The 25,392-nt window shown below is 37.4% G+C and overlaps 2 protein-coding genes across 5 annotated transcripts; one reads left to right on the top strand and one right to left on the bottom strand.

Annotated features, from left to right (window-relative positions):
• Positions 1 to 13,273: 13,273 nt before the first annotated feature.
• Positions 13,274 to 17,347, top strand: CLV2 (Leucine-rich repeat (LRR) family protein). Its single transcript, XM_077372751.1, has 2 exons — positions 13,274 to 13,577; positions 14,585 to 17,347. Exon 2 carries the CDS (start codon positions 15,035 to 15,037, stop codon positions 17,264 to 17,266), a length of 2,232 nt encoding a protein of 743 aa, XP_077228866.1. The 5' UTR covers positions 13,274 to 13,577; positions 14,585 to 15,034; the 3' UTR covers positions 17,267 to 17,347.
• Positions 17,348 to 18,916: 1,569 nt separating this feature from the next.
• Positions 18,917 to 24,551, bottom strand: LOC143862400 (uncharacterized). Of its 4 annotated transcripts, none has more exons than XR_013240287.1 (4): positions 24,229 to 24,542; positions 20,057 to 20,153; positions 19,701 to 19,849; positions 18,917 to 19,433 (listed from the first exon to the last, which is right to left on the bottom strand). XR_013240287.1 is itself a non-coding variant. In XM_077373442.1 (4 exons), exons 1-4 carry the CDS (start codon positions 24,374 to 24,376, stop codon positions 19,419 to 19,421), a joined length of 396 nt encoding a protein of 131 aa, XP_077229557.1. In that variant the 5' UTR covers positions 24,377 to 24,551; the 3' UTR covers positions 18,917 to 19,418. The 4 variants fall into 4 exon arrangements, 3 of the variants coding, with proteins under 3 accessions (XP_077229557.1, XP_077229559.1, XP_077229558.1); XM_077373442.1 differs by having other exon boundaries at positions 20,070 to 20,153; positions 24,229 to 24,551; XM_077373444.1 differs by having other exon boundaries at positions 19,701 to 19,772; positions 24,229 to 24,547.
• Between the last annotated feature and the right edge of the window lie 841 nt (positions 24,552 to 25,392).

Here is a 25,392-nt window from a genome sequence, read left to right as displayed (position 1 = left end):
TGAGACATGGCTTGTCTCCCTAAAGGGGTTCTAGATGACTCTCTACTGAGACATAGCTTGTCTCCCTAAAGGGTGGGCTTAAGATGACTCTTTCATTGCCCATGCAATGAGAAGAAGAATCTTTTTATTTAAAAGTATCTAAAAGACTGAGCGAGTCTTCCAAATTAAAGAGGGGAGTGCTATTTGGACTGAGCAAGTCCCCTAAGGATGGGCTTGGGCTAGCGCCTTCATCGCCCTTGCAATGAAGAAAGAATTTAGCTTAACCAACACTCAAGAAAAACCTAATACTTTGATTTATTTATTTCCAAATCTCAAAGAAAAATGCACACGAAAGAGATCCAAAGTTAACACTTTATTTTTCTCAAGAACTAAATATTCCAAAGCAATTATAACCTGTAATCTTGAAATAACTTGAATAAGGTTCTAACCCTCTATGCATAAAGATGTAATTAAACCCAAGAAGCTCAACCACCTTCAGTAAAACACAACAAAAGGGAAAACCATATCTTATCAGGCTTTGATCACAGTTTAATTATATCTTTTCCACTAGAGAACCAATTCAAAACCTTTTTAGACCCACATTACAAGGAATGATTAAGTAAGATGAATATGTATATCCGTTAAAACGTAAAATTCCAAACATCCCAAGCCTGAACAAAAGCACTGATGTACGAACTAAATTATTTTAGCATACTTATCTTATTTCTTTGAATAATATGTAATTAGTATAGCTTCAAGGAGCTTATTTAATACAAATACAATTGCAGACATCATTATGTAAGTAAAAAAAAAATGTATAAGTATCAAACAATATGGTAATCATGTAACCTTTCTTATTTCACTAGTAGTAGCTTTCTTATTTTCAAACAATTACTCTATTTCAGATTAATTTTTCAAAATATTTAAAATCAATGCGACCATTTCTGACATAGAAAGCTAAAACCAACACCACTATCTCTTAGAGGTATCATTTTTATCCTATACCCTTACCTTAGAGAAAATAACACTAATCAAAGTATTAAAAACCAATGTGACCATTTCTAACATAGAAAGCTAATACCAACACCACCATCTCTCAGAGGTATCATTTTTATCTTATACCCTTACCTTAGAGAAAATAACACTAATTCATGAAACCACAGAGAAACTAAAAAAAATATGTACATATATTCCAAGTCTATTAGGTTAGATGTCAATACCTAACTTTCACAAGTATGTATACAGACATCAAGCCTAGCCATTCATTATGAACAAATAACTCAAAAATCAATAAAACCCATATACACATATCCTAATCCATGTAAGCCAAATACTTTTACTTTTCTTTCATTATGACTATGCATTCATAAGTGAAAATTACTGGTTTTTATTACTCCTCATTGAAAGCTGAATTGATATTATTATATAAATATACAAAAGCATGTGAGATAAAATTGTGCATATTGCAGGCCATAACTAAAATAGTATTATCTCAGATTTGGTAAATGGATAGAATATTTAACTCACGAACCGTTCATACCCAATGAACTCTGTATGCTCAATTTTTAATCACTAATCATTCCAAAAATTTTATCAGACAATTAACATTTGTTATGTAATCTCAACAATGCAAGCAATTTTTCTCCCTAGTATTGATTATGAGATATCATTTATTATGATTATGAACAACTTTTCCTGTCGTAAAACGATAGATCTATCCTAACATCCATGTCTCAAGCCTAAGGAAGTAAACATATTACAATCACTTTATTGTTCTAACTTGAAACTTTCCAATACATAATTGCTTATTCACTGACCATTAACCGAACACAAAATACAAAACAAATGAAAAACACTTTTACTTCAGCTGAACTATACAGTTGTAGTGTGCAAATTTTCAAATGAAATTTGAACCATGCGGCTAGTAATACAAAAAAAAATTAGAATAAAAAATGAACCTGTTTTAATACAATTATCATCATATGCATTCAGTTTAGCTTTCATTAGTAACCTCCATATCTTTTATTTTGTACTACTTTATCTAAGTCATTCAATCCTATAACTATAAAAAAAAAATCAAGCATTTTTAACAATACTGGAATAAATATCCCAAAAGAACCCACTCTACTCATGGCATTTCTTATGTATGCTCCACTATTGAACCTAACAAAAAAAAATGGAATTCTCCAACAGCCAGTTAAAGAAAGAAGACAAATTGAGATTTGGTGACAAAACATGGCTGGGCTAATATTATTCTCAAACGAAGACAAAGGTGAATTTTCAAGGAGGCTATCAGCTCAGAGACTCCTAAATACTACTAATAATTAAAAATTTTATTTAAAGGTATTTGGGCTCCCTTATCAATTACTCACCTAAAAACCTCAGGTAGATAACCTTAGACTTGACAAAATACTCATCCTTTTAAATCCAATGATTAAACATATACCCTGATCCCTGTTAAAATGCGTGACACATTGCAAAACAAATTTTGGCTTTTGAAAGAGAAATCAATGCACTCAACATAACATCTGATTTTCAAATAAATAGATTAAATAAAACCTGATGAATACACACACAAACACATTCATACTCACATACTCATATACAATCAATTTTAACCATCAGAAATTAACTTATACTTGTATAGTCCAGTTGCATCTTTCAAATGAGAAATAACATAGATAGAATGAAATTCAGAAATCTAAAAAAACATCGGAATCTCTTCTTCAAGTGAGGCTATATGTTAGGAATTCTACTGAAGACAAATATGTGCATGCTGTTTACACACAAGCCAAAAGCTCTATCAACAATCAATTATAGACATATAGTATTCAGTTCAAATCCAGAAATTCAGTACAACATGCTCTTCAAATTTGGAAAATTGGAACAATATAACTGAATCAAGGATCTTCAACTGTTCTAGTCTAAAAAAAAATTGTCTTACATATCATCAATCAGTAAGGTTTTCATAACAATTTCCTTACCTTTTTAATACTATATAATGACTTTATCATTCTCTCTAAAAAAAACATCTAGAGTTTAATTGACAAGATTTAACAAGATTTAAAGGAATGAAAGAATAAATACATTTTCTCTTCTATTTTTTTCACTTATCCTTGAAGTACTACTTCAAATCTTGAACAAGGATGAGGTCTGATCTGATGAAGGGGAACTTTTACAGTGATGACAAACTATATTGAAGCAGCAAAGCGATGAATCTCTGATTTTCTTTAGATTTTTGCTTCTATCAGAGCTCCTCCTTTCTTAGCTCGAATGAAAATGGCCTTCTCTCAAGCAAAATTGATCACACACATCTCTACTAATGCTTTGAATTGAAATTGCAGAAATTAGTCATTAATAACAAGATCTATTAGACCTACTAGAACAGAGTAGAAATTGAGTTAAGGTTTTTAGATCAAGATCTCAGGATTGCAAAAGAAAATACACAGATCTGGAATTAGAATAGCTTTAATGGAGTAATGATGATAGAATTTTAACGATTTAAGTACAGGAAATAGCCATAGATGACAGATCTTGCTAAGAGATGCAAATGCTAGGGTTAGGGTTTGAGGTTAGGAAACTAAGGTAAGAGGAAACAGAGAGGAATCAATGGATTAAAGAGAGAACAAAGAAAAAAATGAAAACAACATATTGATCGGGGCTTGATCGGAGCTTCGGCAAGAACGACCGGAGAAGAAGGAGATTAGAGGACTAAATTTAGGGCTTCAGAATTAGGGAAAAATTTTCTCTCTCTCTTTCTCTCTAAAATTCTAAAAAAAAACTCTCGTTTTTCGATAAATGAGGTTTTGATGGCATTTATAGCAAATTTTGGGGGTTGATATTTGCACTCCAAGTTGATAAGCACTCGGAAAATTGATATGGCGCGCCCGTAACTTTTGTCCCATTCGGCCCAGGTTCGGCCCCATCCAGGATAATCCACCCCCCTTCTGAACTTGTACTACGACACCATCTTAGTTCGTTCGCTAGGCAAACATGCTCGGATTTCGATGAAATTTTGTGGGGAGCTAGATGGGACCCTAACCTAGCTTAGGACACAATTTGGGGTCCTACCTCACTGATTTGATCGGTTTTGCTCAAACAAGGGAGGTTTAGGGTGCGACTGGTGTCCCATGGAGATTATTCCTGATGTATAGATTCATAGGCTAGTGTAGGACACTAGGTTTGTTTATTTCATATATGTCCAAGACTATTTAAGGATGAGATTGCTCTCTTAGAGATTGATGGATGGATTGTGGGAACCACGGCATAGCAATGCTCTAATAAGTCTAGCGGATGGTGGCGGAATTCAATCCAACTGAGGACAGACATGCACACTGATATTACTGACATTCTTAGCTTTATTTGATGAAGCAAATCTGAAATAAAAACCTTCGGAAAATTTGGCTTGAGGTCAGCGGATTTTTCTTAGTGCGAAAGCACTTAGTTGCCCATACTTCACCATCAATTTGGTAATATGGTGTTGTAGAGATTCCCTTATTCAAATAAGGTTAGTGGAGGAATCCCTATAATCAAAGATACCAAATTGAGTTCATGGATATGTTTTATTTGTGTTTCCCTAGTGTGTTTATATTTTTCCATGAGCTGGATGGTTTATTTAAATTTCCCATGTGATAGTTGGTTGATGGCATGTTTGCTTATGTTTTTATTTTTCCATGGAATGGTTAGTTTAAAAAATGGATAATATGATTATTATACTCCCTAATATAATTCCCCCTTAAAGAATATTAAGTTGTTAAATGGGGAATTGAACGAAAGGATTGATCCTCATGGCCATTCATAGCCATATGCTAGTTGGCTAGTTTAGAGAGTAAGATGATCATATGCCAAAAGCAAAATCCAATCTTATTTATTTGGCTAGAGTAACTGATAGATTCATATTAGGACAAGGGAAGAATGCAAAAATGCATTGGTCATATTCCAAAGGAGAAGCCATTGTGTTTTGTCCCAAAACGCCAGAGAGCGACAATACATGGCACGGTCTCCTAGGGTAACAAAAATTACTTCAGTGGTGATCGCGTCACGAAGGATAGGATTGCAGGAGGGCGGGTCTTACGAGGTGCTACCCAGGCGAGGGCCTTTGGCTCCGAGGGGCCTTTTCCTAGCTAGCCACCCGGTGGGGTAGCTGGCCAAACAGTTCATCTAGTTTGAGAGTTGCCACATGGCGCTTAATCCGATTGCCATCTGATTTTACCCCAACAAAAATAAAAAAAGGAAACTAAAAAAAAAGTGCAAAAAAGAGAGAGGATTTCACACGTTTCCTTTCATGACAGGAAGTAGACATGAGGATATAGGCTTTCACATGGGCCGACAGGGAGTCAACAAGGCATTCCCAAACTACATCTTCTATAAACCAAACACGCCTTGTAGATACCCCATTTTGACCGAACCCTAATTCTCGAAACCGGATAAAATTCTGAAACCGAAGCCAAATTTTTTTGAAGAGTTGTGCCCTAAAATGTAAAGGAACCTGAAAACACCCATTTGTAGATGATTGTTGAAATCTCTGGGAAGCCCAGGTAATCCTCGGACCCCATTTGTACCATTTTTTTTATCCAAATTTAATCTCTGCTAGTGCTGGTATAATTCTACTAAGATGTTTGTTTCAAGCCTTTTAACTCAGGTTTCAGTGGAGTAACATATTAAAAATGTTTTCAAAATTCGGTCAGATTTGGTCTTACACAAATGCTCATTATAAAAATTCACTTAAGAGAAGTGACCTCATTTGATTTTGCTCACAAATACAAATAATATCTTCTTGCATTTTAGTTATTGGCTTGAATCAAATTATATAAATGATAGCAATTTGAGGTTTGGAACATGTTTTTTGTCATTCATATTTTGAATTAGTGAATAAATCCCTTCTTCTAGCGCTTCCGTTCGGGTCTGCTAGCAGCTTAACCATGTCTTAGTAAACGCATTAATCATTCAATCTTGCTATGATGTTTGATTTCTTTTATATATACATACATTTGAATGGCATCTCTGTGTTTCAATGGAATAGAAAAATGGTTGGGTTTCCTCGCTTATCTCTGGTTCGTGTTACACTACATTAAAGAATTCACTTTATCCCTGGAAGTGTAATGGGTAATATGTTATTAAGTATTGAAATCCTTTCATGAAAATGTTGCTCACACTTCGATTTGTTTCGAATTGATTCAAAGAGGCTTGGGCCATTTGTCTTAGCTTACAGTTGTACAAGCCTCTCCTCTTTCAATCTTGGTTCTTATCTGTCCTTTTGGTGTTGCCTTTTCAAGAAGCCAGAGGTGGAGGAACTATTATGTAATCCCTTGTTTCGTTTTGTCCTACGAAGAAACAAAAATGTTTTGGCCTTACGTAGCAACCCCAAAAGGAGAAGTATCTATCAGAGTCAGGTGTTCCTTTTCCCATGTCATAAGTGTCAGATTTAAGACCTATTCATTGTCTCCTTCATTCCTTTATTCTTCAGGCTCTAATTTGGTTTCTTTTCCAGAATGCTACATTGTTAGGACTTTCATTAGAGTTCAAAATTATTATCAATCTTTAATCTCGTCATCAGTTTCAAATCTTCTTTCTGGCTCTGTCTAGGACGGAATGCTTCTTGACCCAATCCATTCCCTCCCTATGTTAGAGCTTTCATAGGTTGAGGGATTTCTTTTTTTTTAGGGAGAGTTAGGATTTCTTCCTACCATCATAGGGTTATATGATTCTGTCCTATCTTTATAGAGTAATAGGATTCCGTCCTGCTGTTATAGAGAGTTAGGATTCTGTCATACCTTTCATTAAGTCATGGGATTCTATAAAACCCTTGCAAAGTATAGGATTCTGTCCAACTTTTGCAAATCTTCTGAGTCTGTCCTGCCCTTATAGATGTTTAAGAGTCTGTCCATTCCTTTTGTGAGTCTGTCTTTAGATAGGAGTTCTCTTTTTGGCTATAGGGATTCAGCCCTTAGCACTGACACTCTTTCATGCTGTGGATCACGAGGTGCAGACATATAGGTTCCCTTTGGCTAAAAGGGTGAAAATACTTTAAAAATTCAAAAACATTGGAAAACTTTAAAGAATAAAAATATTGAAAAAATTCAAAACAACAAAAACACTTGAAAACATGAAAATTAAAAAACAACAGAAATCAAAAACATAAAAAACATTCTCAAAAGTAATGAGTCATTAAGAGAGTAGTTAGGAAAGTCTATTTCTGAACTACGTTGGCTTGATCCCCTCCCACGGGGTATGTAGGCAGCTTGGGATCTTTATCCCAAGTCCAGTCAAACATTTCAAAATAAACATGTTCAAATAATTCAAAAATACAAAAATTCTTCAAACAAACCTTGCAAACAATTTTTGAAAAGATCTTCCCATAGAGTTAGGAGTCTGTCCTAAACATTTTGGATGTCTTAGAGTTAGGAGTCTGTCTTGGTTATGTTAATGCTTTGTGCGTCTTTTCGTGTGAGTGTCCCTAGAGTTAGGAAGCATCGAGTCGTGGTCGGTTAGACACTTAGTCGAGCTGATGGCTAGATTATGATGCACTTAGTTAGCCCATTATTTTTCTTAGGACATACAGCCTAATTACACATAGGATGTAGGGCTAATTTACATTAGTTAGGGCTAATTTGCATTAGTTAGGGCATATAGGGAGTCCTAAAAATCACAATTCACTTGACCTTAAGTAATCACACAAGAAGCTTTAAAAACTAGTCAAGTCTAGTTGATCGAGTCTAGGGTAACAGTTCTAGATGATTAGGCATCGTAGTTTAGAATAGATCACCGAACTACGTTGACTCTGATTCTTTCCGTGGCCAGGATACGTAGAGCAGCCGGGATGACCATCCTGGTCCGAGTCAAACTTCACATTAGAGTCTTAGGGTTTGTTAGTAATTTAGGATTTTTTGGTTATCACTATTTATTGCATAGATCCATGATTGTATGTTTTCTTTTGGACTGAGATTATTTCTTTACTCACCTGCTTAGTTGTAGCTCTTAATGCTTAGCTGTAGCTCTTACATGCTTAGATGCATCTCTTTATTTTCGCTGATTATTATTTTTGCTATCATCTACTGATGTTTGCTCACTGTGCATGTTTATCTCTTTAGCTGTAGTTGTGCATGTGTATGTTTATCGCTTTCTTAGATGCGTTGTGTTAGGATTAGATATGATTGATAGAGATTGGTAACATAGTTATCTGTTATCGGATCGATACTAGTCTTCTACGCCTCTTTATGAGACGGCGGATTCTAGTATTCATTCTAATGACAGATGGTACTGGTACCAACTCTCTTTAGGCATGGATGTTAGACATGATGTATGGAGATAAGTAGCAGAATTATCTTATATTGGATAAACATTAGTCTTTTACGCCTCTCTAAGAGACGTTGAATTCTAGTGTTCATTCCAATAACAGATGACACTAATATCAACTCTTCTTAGGACTTGGATGTTTATTTTTCTTTTACTTATTCCCGGGACACGCATGCTTAGGTAGACGTCTTCTTGGGGTTATCTGCTCTCATTTCACATGATTTTCTCCCAAAACTCTTTGAAATTAATAAATAAATGGTATAAGAGACCAACTGCTTGCACTTGGGCGGATGTGGTGCTCTTCGGACCTTCCTCATTCGTCACCAGGCATGGACCCAATTATCTCTGATTTATCCATTGCACAGAGTAGATTTTTGGTTCTGTGGCTGTATTCCACGGATGACGACTTTGAGTTATTTTAGGTACGTCTCGGTTCCTGGCTCGTCCCCGAATCAAGAGGTATCTCATTTACATCGCCACTCATGCAGTGAGGGGTACTCTTTCGAGAGTTCCTTGGTAGAGCTCTCCTTCACGTGTGGAGATCTCAGATGATCGACTGGGATCTCGTATCCTCGCCAGTTTCCTCAGGATCGGAGTCCACACGCCTATTCAATCAGATTTCTAGTAGAAAAAGAGCATTTTCATTTTACTTTCCTCCTTTTGATAGTGGACCCTTATTGGGCCCTATTTCTACCTCATTTATGCGATGAGATTCATTATTGATTAGAATTGCAAACATAAGGTTATCATATTACCTTCGAGATCACATTAATCAAATGATCGTAGGCCCTTGGTCCTCCAGCCCCGTTATGGGTCCTACTAAAAAAAAATTAAACCTTAGATTTTTAGTCTTTATCTTATGCATGTAGCCTTCATTTGGGATGAAACCAAGATCATTTTGGGGCCGTTTGGATGCACGGATTTTAGAATCCAGGTTTTAGTTTGAAAACAGTAGAGGGCTCATGATCAAGCTGTTGTATGCTGTCCCGACGGATTTTCTTGGATTTTAAGTAAGAAATTCAGAATTTAAAAATCTCTCCTCCATCCTTAGATTTCTAAAATCTAAAAACATGGGACGATCTCTTGCTCTCTTGCCGTCGAAAAGAAGGGCGAGAAATCAAAAAACGACGGCTGGTCTCTTTTTTCTCTCGTCTCCCATCTACAGTTTTGAGGAAATCCAAGATTCTAAAATCTGCATATCCAAACCGCCGCTTTGGTTGCCTCATGATTTTTGCACAATATACACCCTTGTAAGACCTAAAAATATTACCATTAATATTTAAAAAAAAATTTGGGTAGTCCAAACCAAGGTTTAAAATTTCGGTTTCGGTACTTGAAATTTGGTACAAAACACGAAATGAATATTTTATTTAATATTAAATTTCGGCCGAAATTACCGAAATTTCGGTAAAATATTAAAAAGACAGTTTTTTTGGGTCAAATTTTGGAAATTCCGAAATTTCGGCCGAAATAAATGACCGCTTCGGTTTTGGTCAATTTCGGTGTCGGTCTCCACTGAAATCAGAAATTTCGGTGTCGGTCTCCAAGGTTTTAAATTTCGGCTGAAATCCAAAATTTCGGATTTCGATGAGGAAAGAAACCGAAATTACCGAAACTTACCAAATATCAGTCGACATTTTGGCGAAATTTTTGTTAAAATATTAATTTTTTATTCCTTTACATAATTTCAGCGGAAAAACAACATTTCAAGCGCCTTCACCAAATTTCGAGATTTCAGCTAAAATTTCAATTTTGGTGAGGACCAAAATTAACCTCCAAGCGCCAAACCGAAATTTAAAACCTCGGTCCAAACTCAAATGATTGGATACCTTAATCGAAACACCTTAATTGGATGAGATTTATCATATATGCTCGACATTGGAGCGCCTCATGATTTCGACAAGTTCAACAGTCGTGATTTCACATATATGGCTATGTGTTGGACCCAACAACTAATTACTAGGATTATCCGAGTGGACGGTTGGGATAAAATACGCCCAATATGAAACCCCTTATTGTGTTCCAAACATGGTTTTAAATTTCGGTTTCGGCTAAAATTTTAGAGTTACCCGAAACCAAAATTTCAGCCGAAATCCCGAAATTTCAGGTGAAATTTGGTATTGGCTGACGAAATCCTAGATTTTTAGGACGAAATTTCGATCGAAATTACTGTAATTTCATTTTAACGTAATAAAAAGATGTTATTTTATTAAAAATTTCGATGAAACTCTCGAAATTTTCGAAATTCCGAATGAAATTTTGTAAATTTTAGGAATTTCGGTTTCGACACCTTTTCGTTTCTGTCCCCACCGAATCGAAATTTAAAACCATGGTTCCAATTCCAAAGAGGTAGCGCTCTACTAGGGGTGCAAGTTTGGCCCTGTCAGCCCTGACCCGCGTTGAGCCCAAACAGGGTCAGGGCTGGATTTTCCAACCCTGAGGACGGGTCAGGGTTTATTTTTTTAGACCCTGACTCGGGTCGGGTCGGGTTCTGGGTTAATGCCTCTGGTACCCTTACCCGGCCCGACCCTAAGTTTTCTATTATAGAATTGAACCATCTATGCATGTTTCTTTTGCTAATGTTTTCTATTATCTTGGATTGGTGTTTCTTTAGATTATTATTATTAATTGTCTCTGTTGCCCGTCATGTTGTTGAATTCATATTGCCTTATTTTGTTCCCTTTCTCTGTTTATTGATCATTTTGTTCTATATGATAAGTGGTTGCTTTATTTTTGGCACTCTTAATAGGTATTTGTAGACCTGGCAAAACCGACCCGTGCCCGCGGGTCGACCCGACCCACCCGCAAATTTGCGGGCACGGGTCGAGGTTTTAGTGACCCGCCAAAATTGACCCGCGGGCCACCCAACCCGCAAAAACATGGGTTGGGTCGGGTCAACCCGCGGGTACCATGCCTTTTTTTGGTTTTAAATTTTTTATTATTTCTTTAAAAAACCTAAAAAAGACTCAAACTTTTTTTTGTCTTTTATGCCTTTTATTATGCCCTAACTTAGTAACTTAGCCACTAGGGTTTCTTTCTTCCTTCGTTCTTTTTATCAAAACTCAAAGACAGAGAAGGGGACGCCACCCACTGTCGCCACCCCATTCCCCACTCACTCCCTCACGAGTTACAACCGACTCATCGCCCTCTCTCAACCTCTCTGCCGAAGCACAGGTACTCTCTCTCTCTCTCTCTCTCTCTCTCTCTCTCTCTTCGATATTTCTGCTTCTCCTTTTTTTTTAAAATGAAAATCCCCTCAATAGAGATTCGATTTATAAATGTGTGCTTCAAACCCTAATAGGGTTTGTTCTATTTGCAGATCTCAAATAACTAGAGTACTCTTATTCTCAATTTGTGCAAGCTTCTCTTTCATTCATTAAATATTCAAAACCTAGGGTTTTTTTTTTGTGCAAAGAATTGGGTTTCTACTTTTCATGCAGAAACTCTTGGGTTTTTTTTTTGGGCAGTAATATTTTCCTCCCCTTCGATCTGAATGTTAGAGGGTTGATCACTTGATCCTAACCCTCTATAGATCAGAGGGTTGGGATCAACCTATTAAAATGATTTTTGGGGCACAAATGCACAACCTCTTTAGGCTGTGGGCCATCTAATGGACGGTTTGGATCATCCCACGGTGCCGGCCATACCCTACTTTTAAGTTTTAACATTTCCCTAAATTAAAAAAATGGTTTGAAATTTGAATTAAAAAATGGATCAAATTTGCGGGTGACCCGCGGGTTGACCCTGCCCACCTGCAGGCCGCGCGGGTCACGTAAATGCTGACCCGCAAAAATGCGGGTCATTTCCAGACCCGACCCGTGTGATCCGCACCCGCAGGTTGACCCGGCCCGACCCACCCATTTGCCAGGTCTAGGTATTTGCACTAGACCTGGCAAAAGCGACCCGTGTCCGCGGGTCGACCCGACCCACCTGCAAATTTGCAGGCACGGGTCTGAGTTTTAGTGACCCGTCAAAACTAACCCGCGGGTGACCCAACCCGCAAAAACACGGGTCGGGTTGGGTCAACCAGCGGGCACCCGCAAGTCACTTGGCTTTTTTAAGGGTGGTGATTTTGTTATGCTAATCTAGTTAGATGGCTTTTTTTTCTAATGCAAAGGATGGTGATTTTGTCATGCTAATCTATTTTTTAAGGGTTTGATGCCTGAATAGGTTATGGCCGGCACCATAGAATATAAATAGGTTGTGGCTAGCACCATAGGTTGATCCCAACCCTCCGATTTGAATGTTAGAGGGTTGATCACTTGATCCTAACCCTCTTTAGATTGGAGGGTTAGGATCAACCTATTGAAATGATTTTTTGGGCACAACCTATTTAGGCTGTGGGCCATCTAATGGACGGTTTGGATCATCCCACGGTGCCGGCCATACCCCCCTCATCAAAATCCAATGATAAAATTTTCCAAAATAAACAACTGTTTGAATTTGCGGGTGACCCGCGGGTTGACCTGGTCCACCCGCAAGCCGTGCGGGTAACCTAAATTCTGACCCGCAAAAATGCGGGTCATCTCCTGACCAGACCCATGTGACCCGCACCCACATCACCCGCGGGTTGACCCGGCCCGACCCACCCGTTTGCCAGGTCTAATTTGCACTAGGGTCAATTAGGGCCGGCCCGCCCCAGCTGTGCCCATTTAGGGCGTGCCAGGGCCAGCACTGAGCCCTGTAGGGCGGGCCATGGGTTGAGGTTTTTCAGCCCTTACTCAGGGTTAGGTCCGGTTAGGGCCAAGATAATGGGATCCAGGGTTGGGCTAGGGTTTTGAAAAAACCGACCCAACCCGACCCTGTTGCAGCCCTGCGCTCTACAGTCTAGAGTCTACACAGCAACATAAAAGATGTGGGTGGAATTTACCGACACAAGTGGGTGGCATGAAAGGGATAAAGTTCTGCTTTTATCTCTTAACTTTTCTTTCTTTTCAACCGAGAAGAAAAGAAAAAGCTCATAAAGCGATGCATTTTAATGGCGAAGAACCAAATGCCCTTCGAATGCTGTGTTCTTTTGATTTCCTTTCTCTCTGGTTTCCACGGAAACCCAGCTTATTTTCCGCGGAAAACCAAAAAATGTGTGTTTCTTTGTTTTCGTGGGAAACTTTTTTAACCTACGTGGAAAACGAAAAAAAAAAAAACGTGTCAATGAGGTTTCCTCGAGTGAAAGAAAACCCCATTTCCGAGCCCAACTATCGGAAACCCTAGTTTTCCTCGACAAAAACTCACGAGAGATCCTCTCATTCTCGTCTTCCTTCCTTGCCACCGCTGCACCCCGTCGCCTCCGGCCTCCCTCTCCCGTAAGACTCTGTCTTTCTCTCTCTCACTCTCTCTCTCGTCTGGTTCTCCCTTTCTCGCTCTATCTCTCTCTGATTCGGTCGATTCGATCGAGATATCTTCTTCTTCTTCTTCTCTTTTCAACACTCCCCTTCTTCCTATGTACATATTTTGAGGGTTTAGGGTTTCGGATTTTGGGGGTTTCATTTTTTGGGGTTTTGGTTTCAGATTTTGTAGGGTTTAGGATTTTTTGAACGAGTATGGGTGTGAGCAATACACCCTGGAAAATCTGAAATCTCCAAAATCAGAAATCTGATTTAGGGTTTCTAAAACTAATACCCTAAAATCAGAAATCTGATTTTTTATTTTTATGGTTTCTAAAACAGATTTTTGAAATCAGCAATACACCCTGGAAAATCTGAAATCTCCAAAATCAGAAATCTGATTTTAGGGTTTCTAAAACTAAAACCCTAAAATCAGAAATCTGATTTTTTTATTTTTATGGTTTCTAAAACAGATTTAAGGGTTTCTAAAACTGCAAAATCAACTTATTCTAGTTCTCCATTTGATGTTTTTGGGTATTTAATTAGGATTTCTGATTGTTCCTCTCCGTTTTTTGGATGCTAGGGTTGCTACAATCAGTTTATAGTAGTGATAATTGGTTATTTGTAGGGTTATGATAAAATCAGTTGGTTATTTGTATTTGTGGGGTTATTGCAAAATCAGTTGTATTTTTTTTCATGTATTTTTCGCAATCTCTACATGTATTTTTCATGTTTTCCTAATGTCTTACTGTTGTTGGTTGGCCCATGTATTAGCATATTAGTTTGAGTATTTTGTGGGTGTTTTTTCCTCCAAGTTTTAAAACCGTTTGATGCAAGTCTCTATCTATTTGATACTTGATTGAGTTCATTTGATACTCAATTGGTTTTATCAATTTGAACACCTGATCTATTTGATTTTTGGTGGATTTAGGGTTCCACAAATATGATTTTTTCTTGTTATTCATGTTTTTTTCCTTCTTTTGCAGGTGATCATCCTACTGTCAATTCTTCATTCTATTGAGTTTCCCTGCAACGAAACGCATATTTCTGTAGTTTCTGTTAGTTTCTGTGAGCTTTCTGTCAAGTTTCTGTGCAACGAAACGCTCATCTGACAGGTTTCTGTTAGGTTTCTTTTCATTCACTTTCCTTTCTACCACGTCAGTTTCCTTCCCTTCACTTCCCTTTCCTTTCCCGACAAGAGAACAGAGCAGAAGAGAATGTCGGTTTTTGGAAGATCTTCAGAGTCTTTAAGGAAGCTCCTTTAATGGATTTCGATTTCCCTCTCTGCTCTATTTCAGTTTCAGGTCCATGAACTTCTTATACCTGTGCTAACCATCTGTTCCCTCCCTCTATTTTCAATATTTTCTCTTTTTTTTTTTCCACTTTTCTTTGAGGATTTCGAGCTTGAAAATTCTAAAGTCTTGTGGCCTCATGTTATGGAAGAAAGAGTGATAATTTTTTCTAACAAATCTTCCGTTTCTTTTCCGTTTCGGACCGGTACAAACCCTAACTCGCTAATATTTCAACTCATTTTACTGCTACTATGTTCAACTGTTGTGATGATTTCTACGGAGGTCGATTTCCATACCGAAGATAGAGATTCGCTTCTGAAATTCAGATCGTGGATGAACGATCCGAAACAGAGCTTAGCGAGTTGGATCGGATCCAAATGCACTAACTGGACTGGAATAACCTGCGAGAATCGGACCGGCCGAGTTATCCGAGTCGAACTCAGTTACTTGAATTTATCAGGACCGATTCATCCGAGTTTCTGCAATCTTCCGATGCTCGAATCACTGATCCTCTCTTACAACAACTTATCTGGCTCGATCCCGCCCTGTTTTGGACAATTCCAAACCGTAAAAACCCTAGATCTGAGAAAAAATAGGTTTCGCGGTGCGATTCCGAAGGAACTTTCCAGCCTCAGATCTCTCCAAGAGCTTTCCCTTGCAGAAAATTTTGGTATCGGAGGTTTAATTCCTGAATGGATTGGGGATTTCTCTACAGATCTTCAAAAACTCGATCTCGGATCGAATTCTTTTTTCGGAGAAATTCCTGAGAGCTTATTTTACTTGCAATCTCTGAAACATGTAGATCTCTCGAAGAATCTTTTACGTGGAATACTGCAAGATTTTAATCAGTCGCTCCTGTTTCTTGATCTCTCATCTAACAATCTTTCAGGAACTCTTCCCTGTTTTTCTGCTTCGATTTCGTCTCTTTCGATTCTCAACATAGCAAATAACTCTATATTTGGTGGAATCCCTACCTGTATTTCTGCTCTTAGAGCGCTAACAGAGCTCAACTTGTCATTCAATAGCCTGAGTTATGAAATCTCTCCGAGATTAGTATTCTCCGACCAGCTTCTACTTCTAAACTTGAGTTATAACAGTCTCTCCGGTCCTCTCCCCGAAAAAATCGCTGAAACATCTGAAAAATCAGGCCTTATTCTTCTCGATCTCTCCCACAATCAATTCTCTGGCGAAATTTCTCAAGGAATCACAGAGCTGAGGACCTTACAGGGACTACTCCTTTCTCACAATCACCTTACAGGACAAATCCCATCTGAGATCGGAAATCTAACATATCTTCAAGCGATTGATCTGTCCGACAATTCGATGTCTGGTTCAATCCCTTTGAGTATAGTTGGATGCTTTCAGCTTTTGGAATTGAGACTAAGCAATAACAATCTCTCTGGTACTCTTCAACCAGAGCTCGACGCTTTGGATAGCTTGAAGATATTGGATATAAGCAACAACAAGGTCTCAGGTGAAATTCCATTACCATTAGCCGGTTGCAAATCGCTTGAGATTGTGGATCTCAGTAGAAATAATCTTGGTGGGGAATTGAATGATGCAATCCTCAAATGGTCGAATTTGAGGTTCCTCTCTCTTGCTTCCAACAATTTCAATGGGAACTTGCCTGACTGGATTTTCTCATTCGAGTCAATTCAATTCCTCGATCTCTCTAAGAATAATTTCTCCGGTTTTATACCAGATGGGAACTTTAACATCAGCTTGAGCTTTAACAGCGGCGAGTTCGAAACGAGCTTAACAGAAGCAATGGATGCTTCTTCCAGTAGAGTTGAGATTTGGGTTTCTGTAGGAAACCGTGAATTGGGTATGGATTATGATCTCCGATCAGCGGTGGGGATCGATTTATCTGATAATTCTCTTCGCGGTGAGATCCCGGCAGGGCTGATCGGACTACGGGGTTTAGAATATTTGAATCTGTCTTATAATTTCCTAGTGGGTCAGATTCCGGCGAGCTTGGAGACGATGGGGAATTTGAGAAGCTTGGATTTGTCACACAATTCATTATCAGGTCAGATTCCGACGAGCATTTCGAGCCTTAGAGGTCTGAATTTTTTGAACTTGTCATGTAACAGCTTATCAGGTGTTGTGCCAAAGAGACAAAGGTTTTGGAGGTTTCCGGGAGCTTTTGCTGGGAATCCAGATTTATGCGTGGAGTACTCCGGTGAGGGGTGTCAGAATTCAAATTTTCAGGGGGTGTCGGGGAAGGTTTTTGAGGGAGAAAAGGAAGAAGGGTTTATTTCGACATGGGCTTTTGTGATAAGCTCTTTGGTAAGCTGTTATGTTTCTGTTGTTGCTCTGTTTTGTTCTTCGTCTGCGAGAAATTATATTCTCCGGCCATTGAAGGTGGAACCCTGAGATTTCAACAAGGGTTTTCCTCTTATTCACTTGATATGGCATATGTGTATATATGAATAGAGAAAATATTTGTTTTCGATTTCTCTGTTGTTTTTATCCATGTGTTTTGATGCATTTCGCTTGAGGAATTAGTTTTTATTTTTTAAGTAGGTTTTGGGTGGTTGGTTATACTTTGCGGGATTTCCATTGTCATCAACCGATCTGACTTTCCTGTCCTTTTGTTTCCGATATTTTCGATGATTGCTCATTTTAGTAGAAGCTCGACAAGTTATAGTGTAAAGGATTGGGGTTTTTTTTCTCCTCTGTTTCATACATTTTAGCAGCAAGTTGTTAACAAGCATATCAATTTCTACATGATAATTCTCGTGCAAGGAAGGTGAAATCTTTTTTCCGCTGGGTTAGTGTAATATTCTCAAGTCCAAAATCTAGAATTTATCTATATACTTTTAGGGATTTGCTAGCATCCATCGCAAAAGGCATTTTACGAATGGCCTGTTGAATGTGAGAGGAGCCACACTCACTTTTCAGCAGATTTTATATTTATTCACGAGGTGGCTTCTCTCTCATGCAACAGGCCATCTGCGAAATGCCTTTTGTGATGGACGCTAGCAAATCCTTATTTTTAACTTTTATAATTAGGGAATTGCTGGGCCATTTCGCAGCTGGCTTTTTGCATGAGAGAGCAACCACCTTAAATGAATTACATGAATTAGACAAAAATTAGTAAAAAGTGTGGCTGGGTGGCTGTTCTCATGCAAAAGTCAGCCGCGAAATGGGTTTCTGCGAAATTGCCTAGCAAATACCTCATAATTATAATCAATTTATTACCAGCATTTTGCTCCAAAAAAAAAGAGTTAAATCTGATTTCCTACTTTGAATGGCCTAAGTTGTAAAAGGTGCGGACTCTGTGATTGAGATGGTGAAACAACACCAAAGCAAAAAAAAAAAAAAAAGGGAAAATAAAATGAGAAAAAAAGAAAAAGCAACGAAGACCCATCCAACATTAAACCAACCTTCATAAATATCCAAGCACCCAAGATTATTTTTCTCTTTATTAGGGATTCTCAAAACATGTTGGAACATTATAGTCTGTTTCTCTAGTATTGTTGGATCGTGAGGCCGTCAGCCTGCCTCTATCGAAGATCCATGATGTTGATCATCATCATGTGACAATCCCATTGCATGTATTGCACACACGCACATGTATTGTTTTATAAATCATTTTAGACTAGTAAAAAATGCACGTGCAGCTAAAGTATATACGTTAGATGAATTAACTAAATAAGACATCTTAAGTTTGTTATAGGTTGGGAAGACTGGTTTTGTGAAAAGTTTCATTGTATCTATCAATTAAAATGACATCTACTAAGTAAGCTACATTAATTTAGAGCACAACTTAAATGCAATTAGAAGTGTTGTCTTGTTAAAGCAGTTTCATAGAAATTGAATTGGATGAGGCTCAAATGAGTATCAGTACTTCTGTTATTTTTTTTTGAACAGGATCAGTACCTGTTATTCTAAATTAGCTGAAGGTGACATATATATCACTGCACCTATAATTGTAAGTTCCAGATCTTCCCATCATAGTCTAAAAGATCAGTTAGCACGGATTCACTCCGACTTCCGAGTAGAGATTTGCACACACAGAGCAAAGGCAAATGAAGAGGTGTATTCACCCTTCAGAATTATAACTTTGACAAATAACAAAAGAAAATCCCATACATACCCCGACAAATAACAAAAGAAAATCCCATACAAACCTTTGACATCGTGCTGTTCAACTCAAGACCAAATTTAAGACCATCAAATACATTTAAAAGATTAATTAAAGAACGTAGAGAGAGATCTAAATTTCCACTCCAGAAACTTGTCCTTGTAACTCAGAAGACCAGTGCTTCTCAACTTGAGCAGTAGAATGCTCACCACTGCTCTTCCTAACATTTCTTTCCATGGTGCATTTGGGTCTGAATAAACATTCTCATCTAGAAAGAAATTCTGCATCAAAGAAACATTCTTATCTTGGAGTATCCTAGCTATATTATACTGCTGCTGGGTTGGTGCTAGTTGGGGAGGCTTCATTGATACTGTGTTGTTGTCCTTGTTTCATTTCCTGCTGTATTTCTACTAGTTTTGTGTCCACATGTTGCCTCCATCAATTGGGATTCACCTGCACAAAAAAAAAGAACATTTGGAGAGCTTTTAAAAAAAAATTCAGTTTGGTTAAATTCATAACAAAGTGGGTGCTTTGATTCTATGGTTCCGGGGACATTATTTTACATCGGATAGTTCAAGGATGGGAAATTACAGCCTAAAGGCTTAGGATTAACTTTCTTGATCTTGATTGGTCCTTCAAAGGGTGGAAAGGGATGTTGGCAAATAACGTTAACTGTAGTAGTGAATTCTATAATGAGCTTTTGTCGACGACCAGTCTCACCTTCTGATTGGATGGAAAGTGATTCCCATGCCGCGAGGAATGAAGGCTGGCAATGTCCAATTCTTTTGTTTCCTGCTCATCAGAAATAGTGACCCATCTGAGACTAAAATGATACAAAAAGTAGGTAGCCACAATAACAGAGTATTCACCTGTACGATGTCATAAAATTGAATCAGAAACTGACCTTAATATGTGCACCTAGGTGAAAGTAACAAATGCTACAACATATATTGATATATCCAAAATAAAAGACATCAATTGTCTTCAACAATGCACATTTCTGCTCTAGCACCTATAAATATATCAGGAAAGCAAGAAGTCGGGAAAACTAAAAAAGCAAAAAACCAAATACTGACAAGAAGGTTTCACCAAATACTGAGCAAAAGGTGGAAGGTAATGAATTTCCAGCTAAAATAAGAGAAGATCCCGATTCTAGACGATTGTGGCTTTTGCCTGAACAAGAAAGTATAAAAAAGTGTTTAACTTCTCAACTTCTCGAAAAGCTTAAGCTGTTGGAGAAAGGTGTTATTTATCTTTCACACTTTAACAAAAAGAAAAGATCAAATTAAGGAGAAAATAAAAAAAATCAATATGCAATCAAAGATCTATATGGAAGGATGAAGAGTATAAATGTGACAAGGAAACAATCTCATTAAGGAATTTATGTCGAACAAAACTGATGGTGCACCTCAATATACTTTGCCGGCTCAAAAAACATTGGCATTGGCTATTTAGACCAGCAGAGCATTCCTTTTAATATAAAAGAGATCAGTCGGGTCTCTCAGATCATACTAAGACTTACAAGTAACCCACTAAGTAAAACAACCTCATGGTTTGAGCATAGTTCAATCACCCTCATTCTTGGTCTGAGGTCTGAGCATAGCACAATACTTGGCCACAATGTTAGGAAGAGCTACGGTATGGGCTTGTCGTACTTATAGGAGATGAGAGAATCTTCCAGAAATACATATAATTTAGTTCATAAACAAATAGTTACAAGGATTTGTAGCCCAATAAACATCCATAGGTGTGACAAGAGGGGAAAAACAAATAGCATCACGAAAATGTAATGTAAAATGCTTAAAGGCTACTAAGTAAAGAAGAGGTACAGGAATAAAAACAAATAAAATCGAGTATAAAGCAGTTGAAATAATTAAAAATACAGGTTAGAGCATAGCACAATCAACCTCAGTCCTGGTCTGAGCATAGCACAATACTGAGCCACAATGATAGGGAGAGCCACAGGATGGGCTTGTCGAACCTACATGATATGAGAGAATCTTCCAGAAAGACAGAGAATTTAGCTCACAAACATAGAGTTACAAGGATGTCTAGCCCAATTAAAATCCACTTGTGTGACAACAGAGGAAAAATAAATAGCAAAAAATGCGAAGTAATATACAAGGATGTCTAGCCCAATTAGCATCTAAAAATTGAGGTGCAATTTAGTTCTCTTCAGCCCATCTTTCAATCAACCCCCGTCATAGGAGAAATTATCTCTTCTAAACTAAGCAGAAGCTTATCAACCAACTGTCACAATAACATATCGGTTTAATTAATTACTCTCAAGCTAAATATCCTCTTCGAGAACTGCAATTCTATTTAGAAGAAGGCTACCACCACATCAAAATCATTAACTTCTTTCTTTCCTATTCTTTCGAGGAACAAAAATGTATAAGAATCTACAAAGAAGAAATGCTTAATTAGGCAGGAGAGTTCACTTGGAGTTATTTAAGGCCCCAATTTTAAATGAAATTACTTAACAAAACTTTATTCTATTCAAGAAACAAGCTACCACAATTTCAGGTTATCTCATAGATTCTATCATTATACAGCTTAGGTATACAGGAGAACACCAAATCCATAAATTCCAATTGCAAACACACAATTATACTCACAGACAACCAGATTATATTAAATTAACATATTACAAGTGGAAAATATTCCTTCAACAAAACCGAACTGGCGCCCCATGAATTCCATTGATTTTTTCTAAAGAAAGAAGCAAAAAGAATAAAAATCAGAAATGGAAAATGAAAGTAAATTCCTAAATCACCTTATTTTCAAGAACAAAAAAGGAGAGCAGACCACAGTCCGCTTCGACCCATGCCATAATCGAATGAGTGATCAAAACAGAAATACAGAAACACATCAAATTCATGTTTATAAACAAAACCCATATTCGATTTCCAGCTCACTTCCAAACAAGAGATCAATACAACCATCTACACGTTTTGGCATCCGAAATTGTGTCTCTGACCCACCCCATCATGTTTTAGGGAAATAAGGGTTGGGGAACCAAAACTGTTTGGCCTCCCCATAGCAAGGAAATACAGTCTATTTGAAGTACAACTATGGAACAGATTTCAAAACTTTAAGCAATCAGATCCATGTTATCGGTAACTGCTGCTGAAAAGCATTGACCTTCCTAGACCTAGTAAATGGTTAGTTCAAGTTGGGAGGAAGAATGACTAACTCGTTCATAAGAGTTTGTTTGTCATGCAAGGCTTGGAAGTTCATAAACTGCATCTTACCTTGCCATAAAATGATATTACAAAAGATTGACACTACACAATACAAACACAGAGCAAATTCTCGTTTGCACATACTTCATTCAAGCTGCTTAAGTGCTACACAACTTGATAGCACTATCATCAAAGAAATTAGCCCCCATGCAGGGGAGCAGAACCAGAACTTTGAGAAATAGAACAATATTTTAGGTTTCAATCCAAGTACATTACCAATTCTTCCTCAGAAAAGTAAACTAACTCATTTACACTTTTTAAAAAAAAATGAAAACATCTGCCGAAAGCTGACCAATCAACTCAAGTGCATCAATCATCTGATTTCATAAATTGCTAGCTATTCCCATATATCAAACTAGTGTCTTGAAAAAAAACTAATTAATTTCAAACTAATAAGTAACTTTGTAAGAGCAGAGCCAAAAAAACACCAAATTGATCATAAAAATCACCACTTTCATATAAAAAAAATTAAATTGAAGTTGATGAAAGATGGTTATTTTGGCTACGGGATAGGTGGGCCGGGTTCAAGAATTCGTGTTTTTTATGTTTCTACTTCTGCTTTTCCATTTGTTTTGTTTGTGGATGTCGTATCAGTTTTACAATACATAAATTAAATTAATAAAAATCATAAAAAAAGAAGAAGATACCAAAAAAGAAGAGCCACTCCTCGTCCATTAGTAAGCTGCCTAACAAGGTTAGTCAATGATACTGGAGGCATGACCATAAGTGAATTCAATGAATATTTTTATAAGTAGGATTCACGTTGAAGTTTGACTTGTTCTATATGGGATTCGATTGGATCATCAACACAAGATTTCACCAACACTGGTCAATACGTATGTCATGATTGGCATAAGAAAATTGAGGGCCTAAATCACAAAGTTTGATCAAATTAATAACCAAATACACCAGGATTCCACAACCAAAATAAACATAATAATCCTACACCAATATCATTCATGAAGTAATTACAAAGGTTGTGAGAAATTGTTTTTTGATAGGCAGATCTTCTGGAAAAAAACTGCAGTGGCAATAGTGTAATTGACTGTGGTAGACTACAAAAAGCATCTCGCATATCCGCATCAATGCACAAGCAAGAACTTCAAAAATCACTGAGGCTGGTGCAAAATGTTATTCCAAAATCAAATTACTTACCAATACAAATGCAACATGTTATTGCAAAGAGGTTTGGCCAATAGCTAAATGGTTGAGGCTCTGTATCACAACCTTGAGATGGTAGGTTTGATCCCAGCTTAACAATAAAAAAATGTTATTGCAAAGAACAGTCCAATAGCCCTAAATTATCAGAATAGTAAATTATATATTCCATGCTTCCCATGAAAAATTGTGTCAATCCAATCATTCAAATTCATAAGCTTTAGTTTCTTTGAATATAAATAAAAGTTGCATACAAATTACAGGTGGTGACTCTCAACCACCTAAAAATCATACAAAATAAAAATAATAGAAGCAGACAAATAAAGAGACAACCAGCATGACCTCTGAACCAGAGAATTCAAAAATCCAATCATCATTTGCACTACTAACACAAGGATCATTCAGAATTCCTAACTTCAGTTTCCAAACAACATCAAAAGCTAGAATAGGAGATAGAAGGTGCCCACAAGGAACTCCAATGAATAAAAGAAAAAGAAAAACCCACCGACATATAAGAATGAAAAAAGAATTGATGCAATTACATCTTTAGTCCCGGTGAAAAAAAAAGTAAGAACGACAGAAAAGAAACACAGCATTTAAAAATGCTAAAAATAAAAATAAAAATAGAAACTCCCTCTAAAGATCAAATGCTCGTTTCGATCATCCATAACCCAGGAATTTGACCAAAAGAGTCATAAAAAATACAAGCACAACAGGTCAACAACCTCAGAGGGACAGAAAATTTGGGAGAATGAGAAACAACCCTAGCAGGTTCGTAGGGCTGGATGGGAGCATAAAAGGAAGGGAAAAAAACACGGTTCAAGAAAAAAGAAGATAGAACTTGCCTGGATGCAAATTTTCCATTTTACGTCTATATTGAAATTCTGCCTGAAATTCTTCTGAGATTCGGAGCTCCAATATCTTCCGATAGGAGATTGTTCCTGGAAAAATGATGAGTAGAGGAAAAATGCTGCTACTCCAGGGAAAAGCCATTTTCAATGGCAGATGGCGCCATTTCGATCTACACCTCGCCAAAAGCGAAAGACGAAAACCCTATTTCCCAAGACACGTAGCAGCATCAAAATGACGTAAATCCCCCCAGATAATAGGATACAGTAGGAAGTTTTTCTACAAAGAAGGGCATGGAATTTTTGCTAAAGAAACAGACGATTTTTCAGGGATTTTCCCTTTTATAAAGGATTTAGGGAAATGATATCAGCGCCAAAGTGTATTGATAAACGTCCACTCCACTTGTCTGTTGTGCAGTATTTAAAGAGATGTCAGAGGATATTACGGTTCTCAAAAAGCTCTTAAAGCTCTTTTAAATACTAGGATATTACGGTTCTCAAAAAGCTCTTAAAGCTCTTTAAATACTACACGATAGACAATTGAAGCGCATGTTTATCAAAACACTTTGGCGCAGATATCATTTACCTAGATTTATTATTTGGTGTTGAAAATTTATTGCCAACTGGGTGTCTTTATCAATCTCATGGCATGTATATTAGGGACATTGGAAGAGGTGAGTATGGCACGTTAGTTGGTGAACCGGCTTGATGTGGGTGGCTCATCAGGTGGTTTACAATATCCCACCAATGTCATCAATATTAAGAGACTGCTATTGCAAAGAGTTCTATTTTATTTTTATGGGTAAGCTAGGGTTTGGCAGGGACCCCCACCGTTTTATTTGATTAAGAGAGAAAAGATACATTCATGAGCACGATATGCAATCCCTAACTCAAAATACATGAGGAAGGGAGAACCATAACTCGGGAAAGAGGAACTGAAAACCTAGGAAATCGCACTACTCAATTCCCATGAGTTACATAATCGACTAACTTGACGGGAGCATACTAGGGTCTTTAGGAGCGCCTTGGCGAAGTTTTCTGTGGGACTTTTTGCCATGATTCGTTGGAGTCCTCCAATTTCGGACCCTCTTTTTCGCTGTCCTCTTGCTCCACTTGGATTAAATTGACTAGATGTTGGTCATCCGCCCATGTAACTTTCTT

This window comes from Tasmannia lanceolata, unplaced genomic scaffold (assembly GCF_043159265.1).
Source record: "Tasmannia lanceolata isolate RefF3 unplaced genomic scaffold, GAP_Taslan_0.1 ptg000037l, whole genome shotgun sequence".
NCBI classification, from domain to species: Eukaryota; Viridiplantae; Streptophyta; class Magnoliopsida; order Canellales; family Winteraceae; genus Tasmannia; species Tasmannia lanceolata.
This window is presented reverse-complemented; position numbering and strand designations above follow the sequence as displayed.

What these genes read in the sequence shown, in the direction of transcription:
- CLV2 (XM_077372751.1), top strand. Translation starts at nt 15,035, where the DNA reads ATGGAAGAAAGAGTGATAATTTTTTCTAACAAATCTTCCGTTTCTTTT.
- LOC143862400 (XM_077373442.1), bottom strand. Translation starts at nt 24,376, where the DNA reads ATGGCTTTTCCCTGGAGTAGCAGCATTTTTCCTCTACTCATCATTTTT. An exon ending in AATGGAAAATTTGCATCCAG is followed by an intron (nt 20,154 to 24,228) that starts GCAAGTTCTATC and finishes TTTCTTGTTCAG; the next exon opens with GCAAAAGCCACAATCGTCTA. An exon ending in CACCTTTTGCTCAGTATTTG is followed by an intron (nt 19,850 to 20,069) that starts GTGAAACCTTCT and finishes GACATCGTACAG; the next exon opens with GTGAATACTCTGTTATTGTG.